Raw genomic sequence first — 17,599 nt, 5'->3', positions numbered from 1 at the left:
CCTGCCTGGGCTTAGGCAACTCCAGCCTCATTCCCTCCAATGGCAGGCCAGGCACCCCTCATTCCCTCCAGTGCCCACAAGGCCCTGTTGTTTTGGGATGCCTTTGAGAAAGAAATAGGGCTTTTCACAACCTGCTGATTCACCTGCAAGAAGGCAGGTGCTGCTGGGCACAGAGGTATCACTGTGAGATCTTTCCCCAGGAAACTCCAAGTGACTCGCTAGAGCTCCTTCAGTCTCAATTGGCTTAATGTGGAATGCAGATGATGATAACTCTTACCTTGGTTTCGAAGATCAGTAAAAGTAACAAATTCAGTACTTGTTGGTGCCAGGATTCCAGGGTTAACTTGTTGGGCATCTTTTAATTTTTGGAACTACCTGGAAAATGAAACTAATACTGAATTGCTGAGAAAATTCAGCATTAGAAGAATATAGAAGGTTCTCCAATTTTATACAGCAGACACATGTCAATTCCTACCTGGGATTCTGGCTTCAGAACTAGGCACAATCTCTACCACTGCTTTTGAAGCCTTCTGTGGGGCAGGTACACTGCTGCTGCCTCTGCCTTTGCATTGTTTGTATTATCATGATTTTCCTGCCATTCCTCGGACATTCCAATGCACTTACCATCTGACCTGAAGTCCTCTCAGGAATGCCGTTGTCTGTGTCATCTCCAGTGGTTTCTTCAGTGGAGTTTTTGAGTCTTGAGTTGCAATTTGCCTCCCTTTTGAGACCAACACAGAGTTCTGCCCTCTGGAGACCTCAGTGATTAGAGCCTGCGTCTCTCTTCTCCTCACTTTGTGGCGACAAGCTTGGATTCCATCCACTGTGGTGAGTGTGGTGCCTCAGTTTGACTCTGAGATGTTCTGGTACATGACATTGACATTGACCCTGCAGGAGTGTGGACAGCTGGACATGAACCCTGGTACCAGTATTCAGTATTCAGTATCCAGTATCCAGTATTCAGAAATGATATTTCAGATCTGCAGGATTCTGGTCTCATGTCCTTCAGTCTGTGTCCTCGGTGGCTGGACGACACAGTGGCACCTGCCATGTGTTTCCTACAAGCTTGACCATGTCTTGGACTCATGTCATCCTTTCCAGTCTTCCTGTGTTTGCTTGCTGCACTATGACCACCATTGAAATCCTTATACCACATTCCCCGAGATGTGAGCCAATTGGTCAAACTGTTGGGTCAGTGTGACCACGGCACAGCTAGTGGTGGTGGGTGATGGACTTGTCAACGTAAGAAACATCCAAACCTGTAAGAATTTATTACGACTTTGAGTCAAATGATGATAACTGTTGGGAAGCAAAACGTCAACATATTGAGAAAATGCTCCAGAGAACGGCAATTCTGCACCTTGCTTTATACATTACAATCAAAAGAGAGGATGTAAGTGGACTATGAGATATCCATTGGTGATAGAATAGCCAGGTGGGAGGAACTCTTCTAATTGGATAAAAAGTAAAATGACAGAAGCAATTTTTTTAAATGGGTAGATACAGGATAATTAACAGTCCACAATTAACGAGATTTGTGGTCTCTACTATCTGCACTTTAAAGAGTCTGGAAAAAGCAAGTTCTGACCTTCCAAAGGAATGTTATCATAGATGCAAAAAGACAATACATGCCCTGCCTGGTGTGGCTCAGTAGATTGAGTGCCATCCTGCAAACTGAAGGGTTGCTGCTTTGATTCCCAGTCAGGATACATGCCTGAGTTGCTGGCAAGGTCCCCAGTAGGGTGTGTGTGAGACACAACCACACATTGATGTTTCTCTCCTCTTCCTCCCTTCCCCTTTGTCTAAAGATAAATAAATAAAATCTTTTTTAAAAAAGACAATACACAGCTTACAGTGAAGATTGACTTTTGTCAGGGAAGATTGTAGCCTATGACATGACAACCTGCCATAAACTGCTTTTAGTTAATATATATCAATTTCAGACCATCCTTTGTGGCTACTTTAGGACTGTGAGTTAATAACGCCACCTTGCAGGCCTCCCCTGGGCTTGGCAGGTTTAGTATGTGGCCCCTTTGAGTTCACACTGTTCTAAAAGAACAGGGAAAGTTATGTCACATCTGAGGACATTTGTCATCGGTGCTCTCCAGGCATCTTCCTAAATAACATAGTGACTTGAGCCCTGCCAGTAGATGAGAGAATCAGGAATCCAGGATTTTATTCAGAATTGACATTTCTCTATAATTTTATTCCTGTTTATTTTTTACATTTCTTTTTGTTTCACTATGAAGGAAAGATGAACCTCAGTTTGTTTATTTACTTTTATCCTCATCTGATGACACTTTTTTTTCATTGGTTTTAGAGAGGAATAGAGAGAGAAACTGATGCAAGAAAGAAGCATCAACTGGTTGCCTCACATATGCACCAGACGGGATCATACGTGTCCAGGCTTAGGGTTGGTTGCATGCACCCACCCCTGGACCTGGAATCAAACCCACAACCTTTCAGTTACAGGAAGAGGCTCCAACCAACTGAATCACAGTAGCCAGAGCTGATATTCAGTTTTAAACCTTAACATATACAAGTTGCTTTGTTACAATAAAACTAAATGTATTAAAAAGTTTTTTTCTCACTTAGGCCAATGTCCCTCATCTACAGGTTGAAGCTACAGAAGAAGAGACCTCCATCGACTAACCTGTAATAAATTATGAGTACAAAATCTCTCAGGGGAAAATGAAACAAAAAAGTATTCCCCCAAATTGCCTCATCAAGTCAGGCCCTGCCAGAACTATGGCAGTTATGAATAGGTAGCTAAAAAACAATGGTGTAGGAACTATCCTGACTTCATTTAATTTTGTTTCTCAGATCTAGAGTCATGCCACAAACCCCAGCACCTTCTGTGTTCCCTAAGCCTCATAGTCTAGGCCCAGAACCTTAGGCACTATCTCAGTGTTCTTGCCCAATGCAGAGCCTCAAAAATCTTTCTTTGCTTTTATCAATGTCCCTGGATTAAATTGTTTGACATCAGGAAAGAACTGAAACTCATTGGTAACAAACAAAACCAGGTAAATATACCAACTCTACTCCATCCCACCACTCATTCCTGGTAGAGTCTGTACTTTTGTCCAACATGTACCGTATTTTCAATAAACTCTCGCTCTGCTTGCTTCTACATAATGGTCTTGTCTGTGAGTTCTTTCTGTTGAAGCAGACTTACTGGAGGCCTAGCATTGTGATCCATTTGTACAAATTTACTGACCCAAGTCAACTACCATTACAGCTGTTACCAGGATTTTTTTTTTTTTAAGATTGTACATATTTTCAGAAAGGGGAAAGGAGGGAGAAAGAAAAACATCAATGTGTGGTTGCCTCGAGCGCCCCTGACTGGGGACCTGGCCCACAACCCAGGCCTGTGCTCTGACTGGGAATCAAACCAGCTACGCCTTGGTTCACAGGTAGTCACTCAATCCACTGAGCCACACTGGTCAGGGTGGGATTTTTCATCCAATATGTTTATCTATTGGATTTTATTGTGCCAGCTGTCCTTGAAGGTATTTGGTTGATGATCATTGGTAAAATTCTATGTACTATTGAGACGTCCATATTCTATTAAATTTTATCAGGACACCTGAATTTATTATACAGCAATCATTTATAAAGAAGAAAAGTTTTAACTTGCATTTGTTTACCCTAAAGTGTACTCTGTACATCAAAGGGAGGAAGAGCCTAATAAACACACTTTTTTCAGGCTTTTTTCAAAATGTCTCTTGGGCAGAGGCTCAACTTCCTAGCTCTATTGGCCCTGGGACTGCCCTTTCTCCTGGTGTCAGCTTTGAAGGGGTTGGACTCCAACCTGAGATTCTGGCTCCTGAGCTGGGGATAATCCCCAGCACTACAGCAGCTAGACTAAGAAACTGAGGCTCAGCTAAAAGTGCTGTTTGCATTGTTGCAATTATGATCCACTTCCCCCCCCTCCCCATTTCTCTAGCATTGCAGAGCACTTACCATAGGCCCGCCTCCCAGTCTTAATGGGAATGCCATCACCTATCAGCTAGATGGGTTTTCAAGGGGAATGTTAGTGTCTGAACTGCAATTTGTCTGCCTACTCTTTGAGCCCAGCATGGACTGTGATCCTCAGGAGACTGGTGGGGTCTTTGCTCCTTCACCCACCTTTCTGATGACAGGCTAAGATACCCATCCATTGAGGTCATTTTGATACCTCACTTTGTCTCCTAGAGTGTTTTGGGGTCATGGTCTTGACATTCACCCTGCAGGATAGGGCACAGCTGGGAATTTGGGGACCTCGTATTCAGAAGTGATGCTCCAGACATAGGGTATCATGATTTCACTGGGTGAGTTGTCACCCTCTCTCCATGAGAGGACCCCACCCCCCGTCTTATTCTTTTCTCTAAGTTCAGAGTGGATTTATGGACAATGGTGCTCACCACATCTTCCCTGCAGCTCTGACCATGTTCTAAGCCACAGCATTCTTTGCAGCTTCTTTCTGCCTGTGCCACAGGTGTCTGGGACATAGATGTTCTTGAACCCCAGGTTCCAGCACACTCTGGCGACGGACACCCTTACTCTGTTGACAGAAATCCTAACTGGATTTCAGTTAACACTGAGTTACAAGTACATTTTAAAGAAAACAATGTGTATAAGAAAAATTAGGTCTGGCTGGGGTAGCTTAGTTGGAGTATTATTTTGTGCTCCAGAACGTCACAAGTTCAATTTGCAGTAAGGCATACCTGTGTTGGGGTGTATGCAGGAGTCAGCTGATCAAAGTCTCTTCCTCTCTTATTCTCGCTAATCAATATTTCGAAAACTAAGGAGTTAAATTTAGGCTATATTAAAGAGAACAATAAGCACAATATCAGTTAAGGTTCCCCAGCACAGAACTGCTGTCATTTTGCAATTATGATCTGCTGTCAGGTTTAGCATCGTTTAAACTTGAAATCTAACATTGCCTCCATTTTTTATTTCTTGAGAATTTTGACCCGATTGATTAACTTTCTACTCATATTCTATGAACTTTTATTGGCCTGTTTTTTTAAAGTGTGTCTTGCTGTGGCTAAAACCAGTAAAAAGTTTTAAGACCCAAGTTCATCATAGGCATGTTAGTAAAATCGTTTTGGAATCTACTTGTAACATACTGAAAATGTCAGAAATGTACATGGAACAATTGCTATAAAGACACTAAGGTACACTCAAAAACTGAATAAAGTCATCTTCCTATTCATTTTATGAGGAGTAAAGCTCTTTGAATATCAGGAGACTAGGTGTGTTCACTCACAGATGAGAGCAAAAATACTTGAGACGTGGAGGAATCATGGAGGGGAAATATTAGGCAGCCCTAAAACAAGTGGATGGTGTGACACCCTACCTTTTACTTCCTCAGTATTTATTTAATCTGCTATCTTTTTATTTGTGTTCCAATAACAAATTACTAGTTTTTTTTCCATTAACAATTCTTAAGAAACTTACTGAGGTAAGTTTAACAATTCTTATAAACTTACTTGCATAGTTTATTATTTTGCAAGTATATCTGGGAATGTGATTAGCCAGTTTACAGTTGTTGGCATCCAAGAAGGTGTGGAAAATGGGCCTCTGAACCTGAGGAAAAGGTTTTGGATTCAGAGAGTGGGTCTTGTCAGGGAACAATGATAAATTCACTCATTCTTTTCCACATGACATTTTTTACTGAATTTTCTCAGTAAAAAACTTGTGAGAATAGAACATGTATCTGGGAATACTGGTTATGTACCAATTTTATATTTGCTGCCAGAATTGGTGCAGTGTTGGCATCTATGATTATTTTGAAAGTGGGCACCTCAACCTAAGGCAAAGGTTTTGAATTTGAAATTTTACTACACATCCTGAGTAGTTCAAAGGTTTTGACTTTGAGATTTTACTACTACATGATCATTCCTGCTGAAAATGCACTGACGATGTCTGCATGGGGACTGCAGAATATTTCCAAAAGTGATTTAGGTCAAACTACAGAATGGTATTTGTGTTGATTAATGAAGTTATATCATGAGAATTACATAGTTAAGAAAGAAAAGGCTCCATTAAGCCTGAGAACAGGTAAGACACACTGGGTGGTAAACAAAGGACACTGACTTCTAAGAACAAGAGATTTAACCTGAGCTGTCTCTGCTGGAAACTTGGCTACCATGACATTGTTTTTACGAAGTGTGAATCCATTTCATTCATGAGAACCCGACGAAACAATAGGTGACAAAGACAGTAAGTTGTGAGCAGAAAAACTTAGAAGAATGTGAGGAAAGACATGGCATCATTTACTGATTATTTTATCTGCTTCCTGTGCTCTTCTAGGTCTGTGTTACCTATCAGCTTGTAAATAAAGGTGTTTGTAACCAGGTTTCCTCAAAGCCTTTATTGATGGCTAGCAAGCAGTCAAAAAAATTTTCATGTTATAGTAAATTTTAAGGGATAGGTACTGTTGAAAAAGTGAAAAGAGGCACACCAAATGACAAGTAGGTTTTCAGGATTTTAAGAGCGTGACCCTTCACCAGGAAGAGATGACACCTTTTATCATGTTCAAGATCTCTTTTCCAACAGGACTTGTCATTTTCCAGTACCTTCGTTGGGAGCCCGTGTCTTTTCTCCTCTCGTGAGGGGCAAACCTCTTTTCACCTCCATTGACTCTAGGGACCACAATGCCCAGAAGGCACCTCGAGGGCTGAGCCAATGAAGGCCCAGAAAAGGCTGTTCCGTTGGGGCCAAACGTATGAGGGCGGAACTTCCGTCGCCCAGCTGGCGGGCATTTTGTCTTCTGTCAGGGTTACTTCAGTTGTCAGAGGGAGTCAAGCGCTGGGCCGCAGTAGGGATGCGATCACGAGAAGTCGGAGAGACCTGGTCGCTGCATCACAAACGCGATTGTGAGGCTCCGTGACTCCGCCTGGGGTGACTCGCGCCTGGTCCGGGATGGGGACCGCGGTGCTCGGCTCCCCTTTCTCGACCGCTGTGTCTGCCTCGCTCGGTCCCCAGAGTCCGCCTGCGGCAGCGTTGCTGAACCTCCCGGCGGAAGTGAGTGCGCGTCCCCGGGCCCTCGTCCTCCGCTCCCTCCAGCCCACCGAGCCCTGCAGCCCAACTGTGGGGCGCCTGTCACATTCTGCTGCCCAGGTCGTGGCGTTCGGGACCGTGAGCGCTCGTGGGTACAAACGGTGTGACGGGGTGGGCGAGGGTGACTGGCTGAGGGGCCGCCCTATAACGACACGCGAATGCTGCTGTCTCTGAAGGACCCGCAAACCTGGCCTCCGCCTTAGATCTGCTTTAACATCTGAGTCGGAGTCACTTCCTGATTGGGAGGCGGAGGGATTGCACTCTCATTCTGAGGGCCCTGGGAGCCCGGGATGGTCGTGAACCGAGAGGGGACACAAGCTGTGTCATGGTTTACAGAGTCTTTTAGATCCTGCTGAGATAGAAAACCGACTGGACTGGGGTGATGAGGACAGGGCGGCACAGGAATAGGAGCCCTCGTTCAAGGTCACAGGGCTGGTAAGAGGCTTTGCTGAGGAGACACTTGGCCCGAGGTCACCAGACTCCAGGATTGGGCTGAGATACAGCTGAGACCTGCTTACCTGGAGCTGAAAGGATGGTTGATTACTTCTTCCCACAGTTCCCGAAGTTGAAAACCATTATGAAATTAGACAAGGAAGGAAAAGGTATCCCAGTTCCTACCTAGTGGTGATATTACGTTATAGTGTCTAAAGACTCCTCCCTTGGTCATTTCTCAACTCTTGGTTGTGAGTACCCTGGTGATACCCCAATCTTGAGAGTAAGTCACCGGTGATATCAAGATGGTCCCATTTCTCGTGTCAACGTTAGAAACATTAAACCTGTAGAGTTAAAAATTTTTTTAAAGCCAAACAGAGTATGATTGCCAGGAAACAGAGATCTCAACGGAGTGAGAAAATGCCTCGGAAAATGGCAGTTTTAGCACTGATTTTATACATCAGAATCAAAAGGGAAGACATAAATGCAGAACTTGAAATGTGTAAATTGGTGATAGGTGTGGGAGGTAGGAGAAAACAAGGAAGGAAACTCTGATATATAAAAAGTGATCAGCCCTGGCTGGTGTAGCTCAGTGGATTGAGCACAGGCCTGTGAACCAGAGGATCGCGGTTCGATTCCCAGTCAGGGCACATGCCTGGGTTGCAGGCCAGTTCCCTGCAGGCCAACTCCCAGCAGGGGACGCATGAAAGGCAACCATACATTGATGTCTCTCTCCCTCTCTCCTTCCCCTCTAAAGATAAACAAATAAATAAAGTTTAAAAAAAAAAAGTGATCAGACACATGGTTCTTTTACATTGGTGGTTATAGATAATTAATTAACACAATAAAAAGAACAATGAAGGATTTGGGGGCTCTGGTGCAGTGTTTGTGTCCTGAGGGGTAAAAATAAAAAGGAAATTATCCTGACATTTGAAGGGTATGTTAATGTAGATGGAAAAATACAAAGATGGGCTCACTTAAGGTAAAGATTGACCTTTCCAAGGGAAAATACCAGCCTAAGACATGGCTCCTTGCCATGACTTGCCTTTGGTTAGTTTTAACTTCACACCGTCTATGGGGGTATTTTCAGTCTATCATGGCAGACTCCCCTAAGCTAGTCAGGTTTAGTGTGTGGCCCATCCCCCCCTTTTTTTAGGTTCATACAGGCGGACAGTGTAAGCAGGTAATGGAAGGTTTTTGATGGAGAGACACCTGCACATGGAAATGCTTGGATATGCCACAGAGCTGGGAATAGGTACCTCTGATGTCCATCCTTTGTATTAAAAACAAGGAGCTGGAAGAGTCAATAATCAGACCTGTAAAATGTCCAAATGATAATTTGAGTATCTCTTAGGGAGGAAATGGGGCATTTACGTAAGAGAAAGGATTGGTCTCTCCTGGGTTTAACAGGCTCCATCTGGCTGCATAGTGCAAAAAAGATTATGGGAGTTAAGGGAGGAGACAGGAAGCACAGGACCAAGTGGGTTCTATGATCCAGAGGAGTGCTGATGGACCAGAACTGGGCCTCAGAGGTAGAAGGAAAGGTTGCGTGTTGGTCCTTTTTGTATTGTACTTTGTCCTATTACCATTTATCTCTCTTACTTGGTCTTCCACCTCCACTGTCCCTCCTCCCCACCTCAGTTTTTTTTTTTTTAAGATTTTATTTATTTATTTACCTCTAGAGGGGAAGGGGAGAGGGAGAGAAACATCAATGTATGGTTGCCTTTTGTGCGTCCCCTGCTGGGAGTTGGCCTGCAGGGAACCGGCCTGCAACCCGGGCATGTGCCCTGACTGAGAATTGAACCACAGTCCTCTGGTTCGCAGGCCTGTGCTCAATCCACTGAGATACACCAGCCAGGGCCCCACCTCAGTTTTTTAAGAAAGGCATGTAGACTTTCACATTTCACAGTTGTAGAAGAGAAAGGAAATGGTTCAACCACCCCAGTGTTTCTGGTCCTAGCAGCTGAAGCAGGGGAGGCTCCATCAACTGAGCAGGGGAAGTTGGTGGTAGGTTAATTCTCTTTAGAAATATCAGAAGGTTTTTTGGTTTACATTTTTAAAAGTTTCCAAGAGCAGTGAGTAGAAACATCAAGTGAGCCCCTGAACACATGGTGTGGAAATCTGGGCAATAGAATGTAGATGTGCAAAAGTCGTGGCTCTTTTGTGCATGAGAGTGAAGGGGCAGAGCCAAGGGAGTCACCTTGTGGTGTGAAGATGTGAAGGAGGTAGGGATCACATAGTGATGTGCATAGCTAGAGGAAGTGTGAGCTGATAGTCTTAGATACCCGGTATTGTGATTTAATGGTGAAACATATGTCAGTGATCATCCAAAGGCATGATCTGGGAGGATCAGTGAAATTCCTTAGCAGGAAGGATGAGGCCCTCAGGCATGGTCCCAAGTTTAGATGGCATTTATTTGTCCTTACTCTCATCCTGCCTGCCTTTGTTGCAGGGGGTGTAAGTGATTAATGAGACTAGATGAGACTGAAGGCAGCTCTGTCACCAAGGGCTGGTGTCTTCTCTGAACTGGAGGCTCATGAGTGGGTTGGGTATAGGTAACAATAGTATTGTGAGGTCTCAGACTGTTTTGATTCTTTTGTATTAATCCTGACAGATTGTTGTGACATTTGAGGATATCGCTGTGTATTTCTCGAGGACAGAATGGCACCTTCTTAGTGAGGCTCAGCGACACCTGTATCTCGATGTGATGCTGGAGAACTTTGCCCTTATATCTTCACTGGGTAAGACATTCACTGTCCCTGTGCACTTTTCTTTGGTGTGTGTGCACCTCTCTTTTCCCAGGGTTGTGGTTTCCTTATTCTAAGGTATAAGGGTCTTGACCAGACTTGGACCCAGGAAGCAATGGACAGCAGCAGCTGATCTTGTGGTCTCAAGGGCTTTTTCTTTTTGTCTCATTGCCCCAAACTTCAATAAACTCTCACTTTAAAAAAAAGACTTTTTACTCACCAGTGACCTGGACTAAGCTTTGCATTTCCCCATGCCCTAAGGTTTTCCAAGGTTGCTCTGTCCTCACATGTGGACTGTATACACAGTTTGCTTTTCGAGATTTCTGTATAGATTCTGCACTTGTCAAGGCTTGTTTATTTGCACTGCTCCCTTCTCTTCTTTAAGCCCCAGTACCTGATGTACTGAACCTGTCACTGAGCAGACATGGGCTCATCCATGTGACGCCTTGATGAGTGACCCAATAATCTGTATTGGAAGGAACATGTCTGTATTTACAACATTCCAACCCTGGGGGTGGGGACTCAGAGCCCTTATGCTCAGAGCCCTCCTTTCCCACAAGATGCCGCATTTCCCTTGTTCCCTAAAAGGCTGTAAGCCAAAAGCCCCAAAAGTTCCTTATGTCTACCTTAAGTCAGCTGTGCAAGCAGTTCTGTCCTCCAGGATCTGGGGTATGTTGTCATCAGCTTTCGTGTAACGGTCCAGGAAAGGATGTGCCACATTACACTGGATCATAGTGAAGTCAGGAAAAGGCATAAGTCCCAAGAGTCCAGATAGAGTCTGGGGTTGCAAGGCAGGTCACTATCTTGCAAAGGAGAGTCTTTGGAGTCAGCTAGAGCCTGCCAGATCAGAAGAGCAACGTGTCTCCTTCCTACGACACCAGGCCACATGGCCAAATCCTGACTACAAACTACATAGCTAGCTGCTTGCTTATTTCTCCATATCACATGGTTGCTATATCGTTGCTCCCACTACCTTCCAAGACTTATGACCAAATTCTTTCATGGCTGCTCACCATTATTTTTAAATCCTGACCCTGGAGCCTCCTGTGTGACCTCATCTCTGACTCCTTCCACTCTGAGCTATGTTTACCAGTTCTTTCATATTTACATTTTTTCTGTTGCCATCCCCTATCAGGGCAGGAGCGACTCCATGGGAGTGCCCTTCTGGCTACATCAGGAGTCAGAATATATCCTGAAAGTTTCACCCATCTTACCTTGAGGCAGTAGCACAGCTATTATCTCTGTTATAAAAAGTATCTTTCTTTTGTTTATTTTTTAAAAGGTTTTATTTATTTATTTTTAGAGATAGGGTAAAGTAGGGAGAAAGTTAGGGAGAGAAACATGGATGCGCCAGAGATGCATCAATAGATTGCCTCTTTCTCACCCCAGACTGGGGACCTGGCCCACAATGTAGGCATGTGCCCTGACTGGGAAACAATCCAGGGACCTTTCAGTTCGCAGGCTGTCTCTCAATCCGCTGAGCCACACTAACCGGGCATGAAAAGTATCTTAAGCCTTATTGTCCACTCCTTCATCCCCCAACCAAAGGCTATGGGTGATTTGGGGGCCTCTCAGTCTAAACTCCATTTCCAGCCCTTACACAGAAGGATTTGAGGTCAGTAGTGTTTCTGGAAGCCTAATGGTTTTCTCACTGAATAGGGAGGAAAAGCATTTGTTATATTCCTGTTGATTATTTCTACATCTCTCTCTATTTTTTATTCTCGCTGAAAAAGTTTTTTTTTTGATTGAGAGAAGTAGGGAGGGAGGGAGAGAAACATCAATGTGAGAGAGAAGCATGGATCGGTTGCTTCCAGTACTTGCTCTTAACCAGGAATTGATCTACAACCTAGGTTTGTGCCCATACTGGGAATCAAACACTCAACCTTTCTGTGCGTGGGCCAGTACTCTAACTAACTGAGCCACTTGGCCAAGGCTGGATAAAATATTATGTATATGTTTATTCTGTTTTTTTTAAAGTATAGTCAGCTCTAATAATTTCTTGTTGCTTTTGAATGGGATGATTTACCCATTGTTGAAAGGGGGATATTCAGGTAGTCTAGTACTGTTGCATTGCATTTTCTGCTCTCAGGCCTCATATTGCTGCCATGATGTACTTAGGTGCTCTGTGGTTGTGTGCATAGTGGTTAAAATTGTTATTCTCGATGACTTCACTTTGTTATCATTTTAGGATGTCTTGCTTCTCAAATGACAGTGTGCTGAGTTGTACTACGACAGTGCTGGTTATGTATTTCTTCTGTTTTCTCTTGCATCGTCAGTATTCCATATAATTGCTTAACTGGAAGGGAGGCAGAAGGGTTCTTGTTTATTACAAGAGAGACAGGAGTCCAGCCATGACAGGATGGGCTCAGAGGGTTTCTGGCATTTCTGAATGGCACTTGGGGAGCATTTGATGCCAGGGGTTTATTAACACTTAATGAGGAACCTGTTCTCTTTAACTGTATTTTGTCACCATTTCCAGTGACCACACCTTAATGTACTTGCCCTTTCCAAGTGTTGGTACTTAGCCTATCTATTAGTTCTAATAGTTATCATTTGTACTCCCTGGATTTATAGCCAGGGATAAACTGTACCTCTTTCTAACCACTACACTGCTGCCATTTCCCTAAGGAGTCTTTTTGTTGTGCTCTTCAACATTGGTCAATACCTGTTGCACCTTGAAGTGTGCACATCTTTCTATACAAACCTTGCATAGCGTCTGCTCTGCTGTGGTTGATTTTCATGGTTTTAGACACATTCCCTTTTCTCTATACAGCCTGACATCACCAGCAGGAAGGGTTTTGCAGGTAGCCGTCTACAGTGGTACAACTTATATACCCTCCTCTCATCCTTGTGTCATGTCCTAAACTAGTATTTTTGTCATAGAGGTGGCTATTATATATAGACGTTAGTGGCCTAGTCATGTACAACAACCACTGTATGAGAATCTGTCTCACTTGTCTAGAAAACTTTCTCATAGAATCATGCCTGGATGCAACAAATGTAAAATTTTGGTGAGAAAATCGCCTTCCGGTAGGTCACTATGTGTTTTACCAGAATTTCTTTTTGTTCAGGTTGTTGCTGTGGACCAGAGGATGTGGAGGCACCCACTGAACAGAGCATTTCTGTAAGAATCTCACAGTGTAAGAAACCCAAGTCAGTTTTGGCTACCCAGAAGAGCCATCCCTGTGAGAGTTGTGGACCAGTCTTAAGAGACATTTTCCTCTTGGTTGACAAGCAGGAAACACAGCACAGCTCAACACTGCTGAGGTGTGGGGCATGTGCAAAACCATTTTATTTCAGTGCACAGATTCACCAGCACCAGGAGCAGGGGGACATGACAAAGAATTGTTTCTTAAGTAATGTGGACAGAGTCTCACTTACAGAGAGCCACAATTTCCATATGTCATTGAAACCTTGTACGTCTACTCAGGTTGGAAAGTCTTTCCTCATCAGCTCAGGACATCTTAAGGGAATGACTACTCACACCATGCACAGGGCAAATAAGATCTCTAAGTCTGAAATGACTTTTCAAAGCAGAAAACATTACAGCCAAAGAGAATGCAAGAGAGCCATACATGATCACATACTTGTTGAGAACCACAGATCTCTTACTGGAAGGCATTGTTTTTTGTGTTGTGAATGTGGGGAATCTTTTACCCATAGCTCTGCCCTCCGTAATCATCAGAGAGTTCACAATGGAGGGAGATCATATGAGTGTAGTGAATGTGGAAAACCTTTTACCAGTAGCTCTGACGTTTGTCAACATCACAGAGTTCACACTGGAGAAGGGCCTTATGAGTTTGGTCAACGTGGAATATCTTTTGCCAGTAGGTCTCACCTACGTAAGCATCACAGAGTTGATGCTGGAGAAAGACCTTATGAGTGCACTGAATGTGGAAAATCTTTTACTTGTAGTTCTGCCCTTCGTTATCATCAGAGAGTTCATACTGGAGAAAGGCCTTATGACTGTGGTGAATGTGGAAAATCTTTTAACAGTATTTGGGCACTTCAACGTCATCACAGAGTTCACACTGGAGAAAGGCCTTATGAGTGTGGCGAATGTGGAAAATCTTTCAACAGTAATTGGGCACTTCAACGTCATCACAGATTTCACACTGGAGAAAGGCCTTATGAGTGCACAGAATGTGGAAAAACTTTTCACATTAGCTGGGACCTTCAATGTCATCACAGAGTTCACACTGGTGAAAGGCCTTATGAGTGCAGTGAATGTGGGAAATCTTTTTCCAGTAGCTCTGCCCTCTATAAACATCAGAGAGTTCACACTGGAGATAGGCCTCATGAGTGCGGTGAATGTGGAAAATGTTTTACCAGTCGCTCTGAGCTCCGTAAACATCATAGAGTTCACACTGGAGAAAGGCCTTATGAGTGTGCTGACTGTGGAAAATCTTTTAATCGTAGCTGTGCCATTCGTAATCATCAGAGAATTCACACTGGAGAGAGGCCATATGTGTGTGGTGAATGTGGAAAATCTTTAACATGTAGCTCTGCCCTCCGTTACCATCAGAGAGTTCACACTGGAAACAGGCCTTATGAGTGTGGTGATTGTGGGAGATCTTTTTTCATTAGCTCTGCCCTCCGTTATCATCAGAGAGTTCACACAGGAGAAAGGCCTTATGAGTGCAGTGAATGTGGGAAATCTTATACCAGAAGCTCTGCCCTCTATAAACATCAGAATTCACACTCGAGGAAGGCTGTAACAGTGCAGTGAATGTGAGAAATGAATATACTTGTAGCTCTGCCTTCCATTGTTATCAATGCGTTCACACTGGGTACAGGCCTCAGGAATGCGCTGAGTGCAGGAAATCTTTACCACAACTCTGATCCCTGTTGTCGAAGAGTTCACACTGGATAAATGCTTTATGAGTGCACTGAATAGGGGGAATCTGTTATCTGTATCAGTCACCTTTAATAATGTCAGAGTTCACACAAAAGAAATGTTTTATGAATGTGGTGAATATGGGAAGTCTTTTTATTTGTAGCATTAACCTTCATTGTCATCAGAGAGTTCACACTGGAGAATGGCTTTACATCTGCAGTGAATGTCGGAAATGTTTTTCTTCTATCAGTGGTTTAAATCATTTTGAGAGACATTACACTAAATGCATTTTGAGTTGTATGAATATGGGGTATATCTTACCAGTCACCATTGCCTTTGTTGTCATTAGAGAATTTACAAATCTAAGTTCTTCTAAGAAAATTTGGGAAATCTTAATTTTTTATCCATTCCTTTTATTGTCTTCTGAAAAGTCACATAGGAGAGAGGTTTCATATATACATGCAATATAAGAAATTTTTTTTCTTATAGCACTAGCCTCTATGATATTCAGAGATTTCACTCTGGTGAAAGGCCTTATGAATACAATGAATGTGAGAAATTCTTTTTCTGTCCTTTCTTAACATCAGAGAGTTTATGTAGGAGGTAAGCCTTATGGTGAAATCAAGTGTTGGAAATTGTTTTTCTCATAGTCAGGGCCAGCCTTAGCACAGTTCACACTGGTTAAAGGCTTCAGTGATGAAGGGAACATCAAAAATCTTTAGCTATAAGTATATACCCTTTTGACATTGCGAAGTGTCACTGTGTTAATGGTTAGGTTTTAGGAAATGTATTTTTTTTTCAGTGTAGTGACACTAAAGAAAACTTTCTCAGGACACATCTGAGTTTAGTTTTATATGTTCACAGTGCAGACATTCTCAGAAGTTTAATGTGTAAATTTTGAAGAACCTAACGAAAGAATAATCTCTACTAAATGTGCTTTTATGCATTCTTATTCATAGTATATGTCGGTTGCATTTCCCCACTCTAAGAAAATCTTAGTTTAATAACTATAAATGTTAGCTCTTTCCATATGTTCATCATGCTGTTATTTTAGTTGCATTTCCCTAAGGATTTATGATGAGCATTTTTACAGGTGTGTGTATTACAGGTGTATGTATGTATTAATGTTTTTAGTAAAATGTATACTCTGTAATTTACCTATTCTTTTTTACCTATTTGTAAAGGAGATGAGTACAAATTAATAGCACAGAATGAAACAATACAGATGTACATCATAATGTCACCCATTTTCACTCCTTGAAAATTTTTGCTTTATGGAATAATTTTTTGGAACAATTATTTGAAATATTGTTTTCCAAATTTGGCTTTTCTGCTGTACACAATGTAGTAGGTACATAATATATACTTTAAGGAAAAATCTACATTATTAACACATTTCATCACCTTTTTAAATTCAAAATATTTCTAATATAATAAAAAGCCTTTCTTTTTAGTGTTCACCCAGTTTAATGGTTTATTGTTTGGAATTTGCTGGTATGGAGGGGGACTTAAAGGTGCACTGGGTGGTATGAGTATGAATAGGTATTTGTTGAACCTCAAAGTACTCCCAGAAGTCCAAGAGGAGTTCAGTGAGCAGGCTCCCCATACCTTGGTCCATGCAATCCAGGTTTAAATCTTAGATTATTGACTGTAGTTATGATTACAGGAAAGCGATGCACTCTGGGCCTCAGTATTTTCCTCTGTAAAATGGGGTAATTAGCAACCTTGCCTTACCTGGGTTTCATACCAGTTTCCCAGTTGGGGGCATGCAAGATGGAAAGAATTAATGTTTCTTTTTTAAAATATAGTTTATTGATTATGCTATTACAGTTGTCCCATTTTCCCCCTTTCACTCCTCTCCACCCTGCTCACCCTGTCCCACCCACCTTCCCTCCCTTTAGTTCATGTCCATGTATCATACGATAAGTTCTTTAGCTTCTACATTTCCCATACTATTCTTACCCTCCCCTGTCTATTTTCTACCTACCATCTATGCTACTTATTCTCTGTGCCTTTCCCCACCGCCCCTCCTCCCACTACCCTGTTGCTAACCCTCCATGTGATCTCCATTTCTGTGGTTATGTTGCTGTTCGTATTTTGTTTTTGTTTTAGGTGTCATTACTAATAATTGTGAGTTTGCTGTCATTTTACTGTACATGTTTTTTGTCTTCTTTTTCTTGGATAAGTCCCTTTAACATTTAGTATAATAAGGGCTTGGTGATGATGAACTCCTTTAACTTGACCTTATCTGAGAAGCTCTTTTTCTGCCCTTCCATTCTAAATGATAGCTTTGCTGGGTAGAGCATTCTTGGATATAGATCCTTGCCTTTCATGACTTGGAATACTTCTTTCCAGCCCCTTCTTGCCTGTATGGTCTCTCTCTCTCCCTTTTTTTAAATGATTTTATTTAGGTATGTTTAGACAGAGGGGAAGGGAAGGAGAGAGGGAGAGAAACATCAATATGTGGTTGCTCCTCATGTGCCCCCTACTGGGGACCTGGCCAGCAACCCAGGCATGTGCCCTGACTGGGAATCGA

The 17,599-nt window shown here is 42.7% G+C and overlaps 2 protein-coding genes across 2 annotated transcripts in view; both read left to right on the top strand.

The window, feature by feature from the left end:
• The first annotated feature begins 6,725 nt into the window (after positions 1–6,725).
• Positions 6,726–17,599, top strand: part of LOC118988169 (zinc finger protein 345-like) — a 37,659-nt gene continuing 26,785 nt past the window's right edge. Inside the window, exons 1-2 of the mRNA XM_037047602.1 lie at positions 6,726–7,011; positions 10,094–10,220. Of these exons, the coding sequence (XP_036903497.1) occupies positions 6,910–7,011; positions 10,094–10,220 (229 nt within the window). The 5' untranslated portion in view covers positions 6,726–6,909. The remainder of the gene's footprint in view (positions 7,012–10,093; positions 10,221–17,599) is intronic.
• Positions 6,948–16,779, top strand: LOC118988189 (zinc finger protein 501-like). The gene is made up of 2 exons (XM_037047659.1): positions 6,948–7,011; positions 13,298–16,779. Exon 2 carries the CDS (start codon positions 13,561–13,563, stop codon positions 14,953–14,955), a length of 1,395 nt encoding a protein of 464 aa, XP_036903554.1. The 5' UTR covers positions 6,948–7,011; positions 13,298–13,560; the 3' UTR covers positions 14,956–16,779.

This window comes from Sturnira hondurensis, unplaced genomic scaffold (genome assembly GCF_014824575.4).
Source record: "Sturnira hondurensis isolate 20B ecotype Veracruz unplaced genomic scaffold, ASM1482457v3 Scaffold0006199, whole genome shotgun sequence".
Classification (NCBI taxonomy): domain Eukaryota; kingdom Metazoa; phylum Chordata; class Mammalia; order Chiroptera; family Phyllostomidae; genus Sturnira; species Sturnira hondurensis.
The sequence above is the reverse complement of the archived record's forward strand: the minus strand, read 5'-3'. Positions and strand labels throughout refer to the sequence as shown.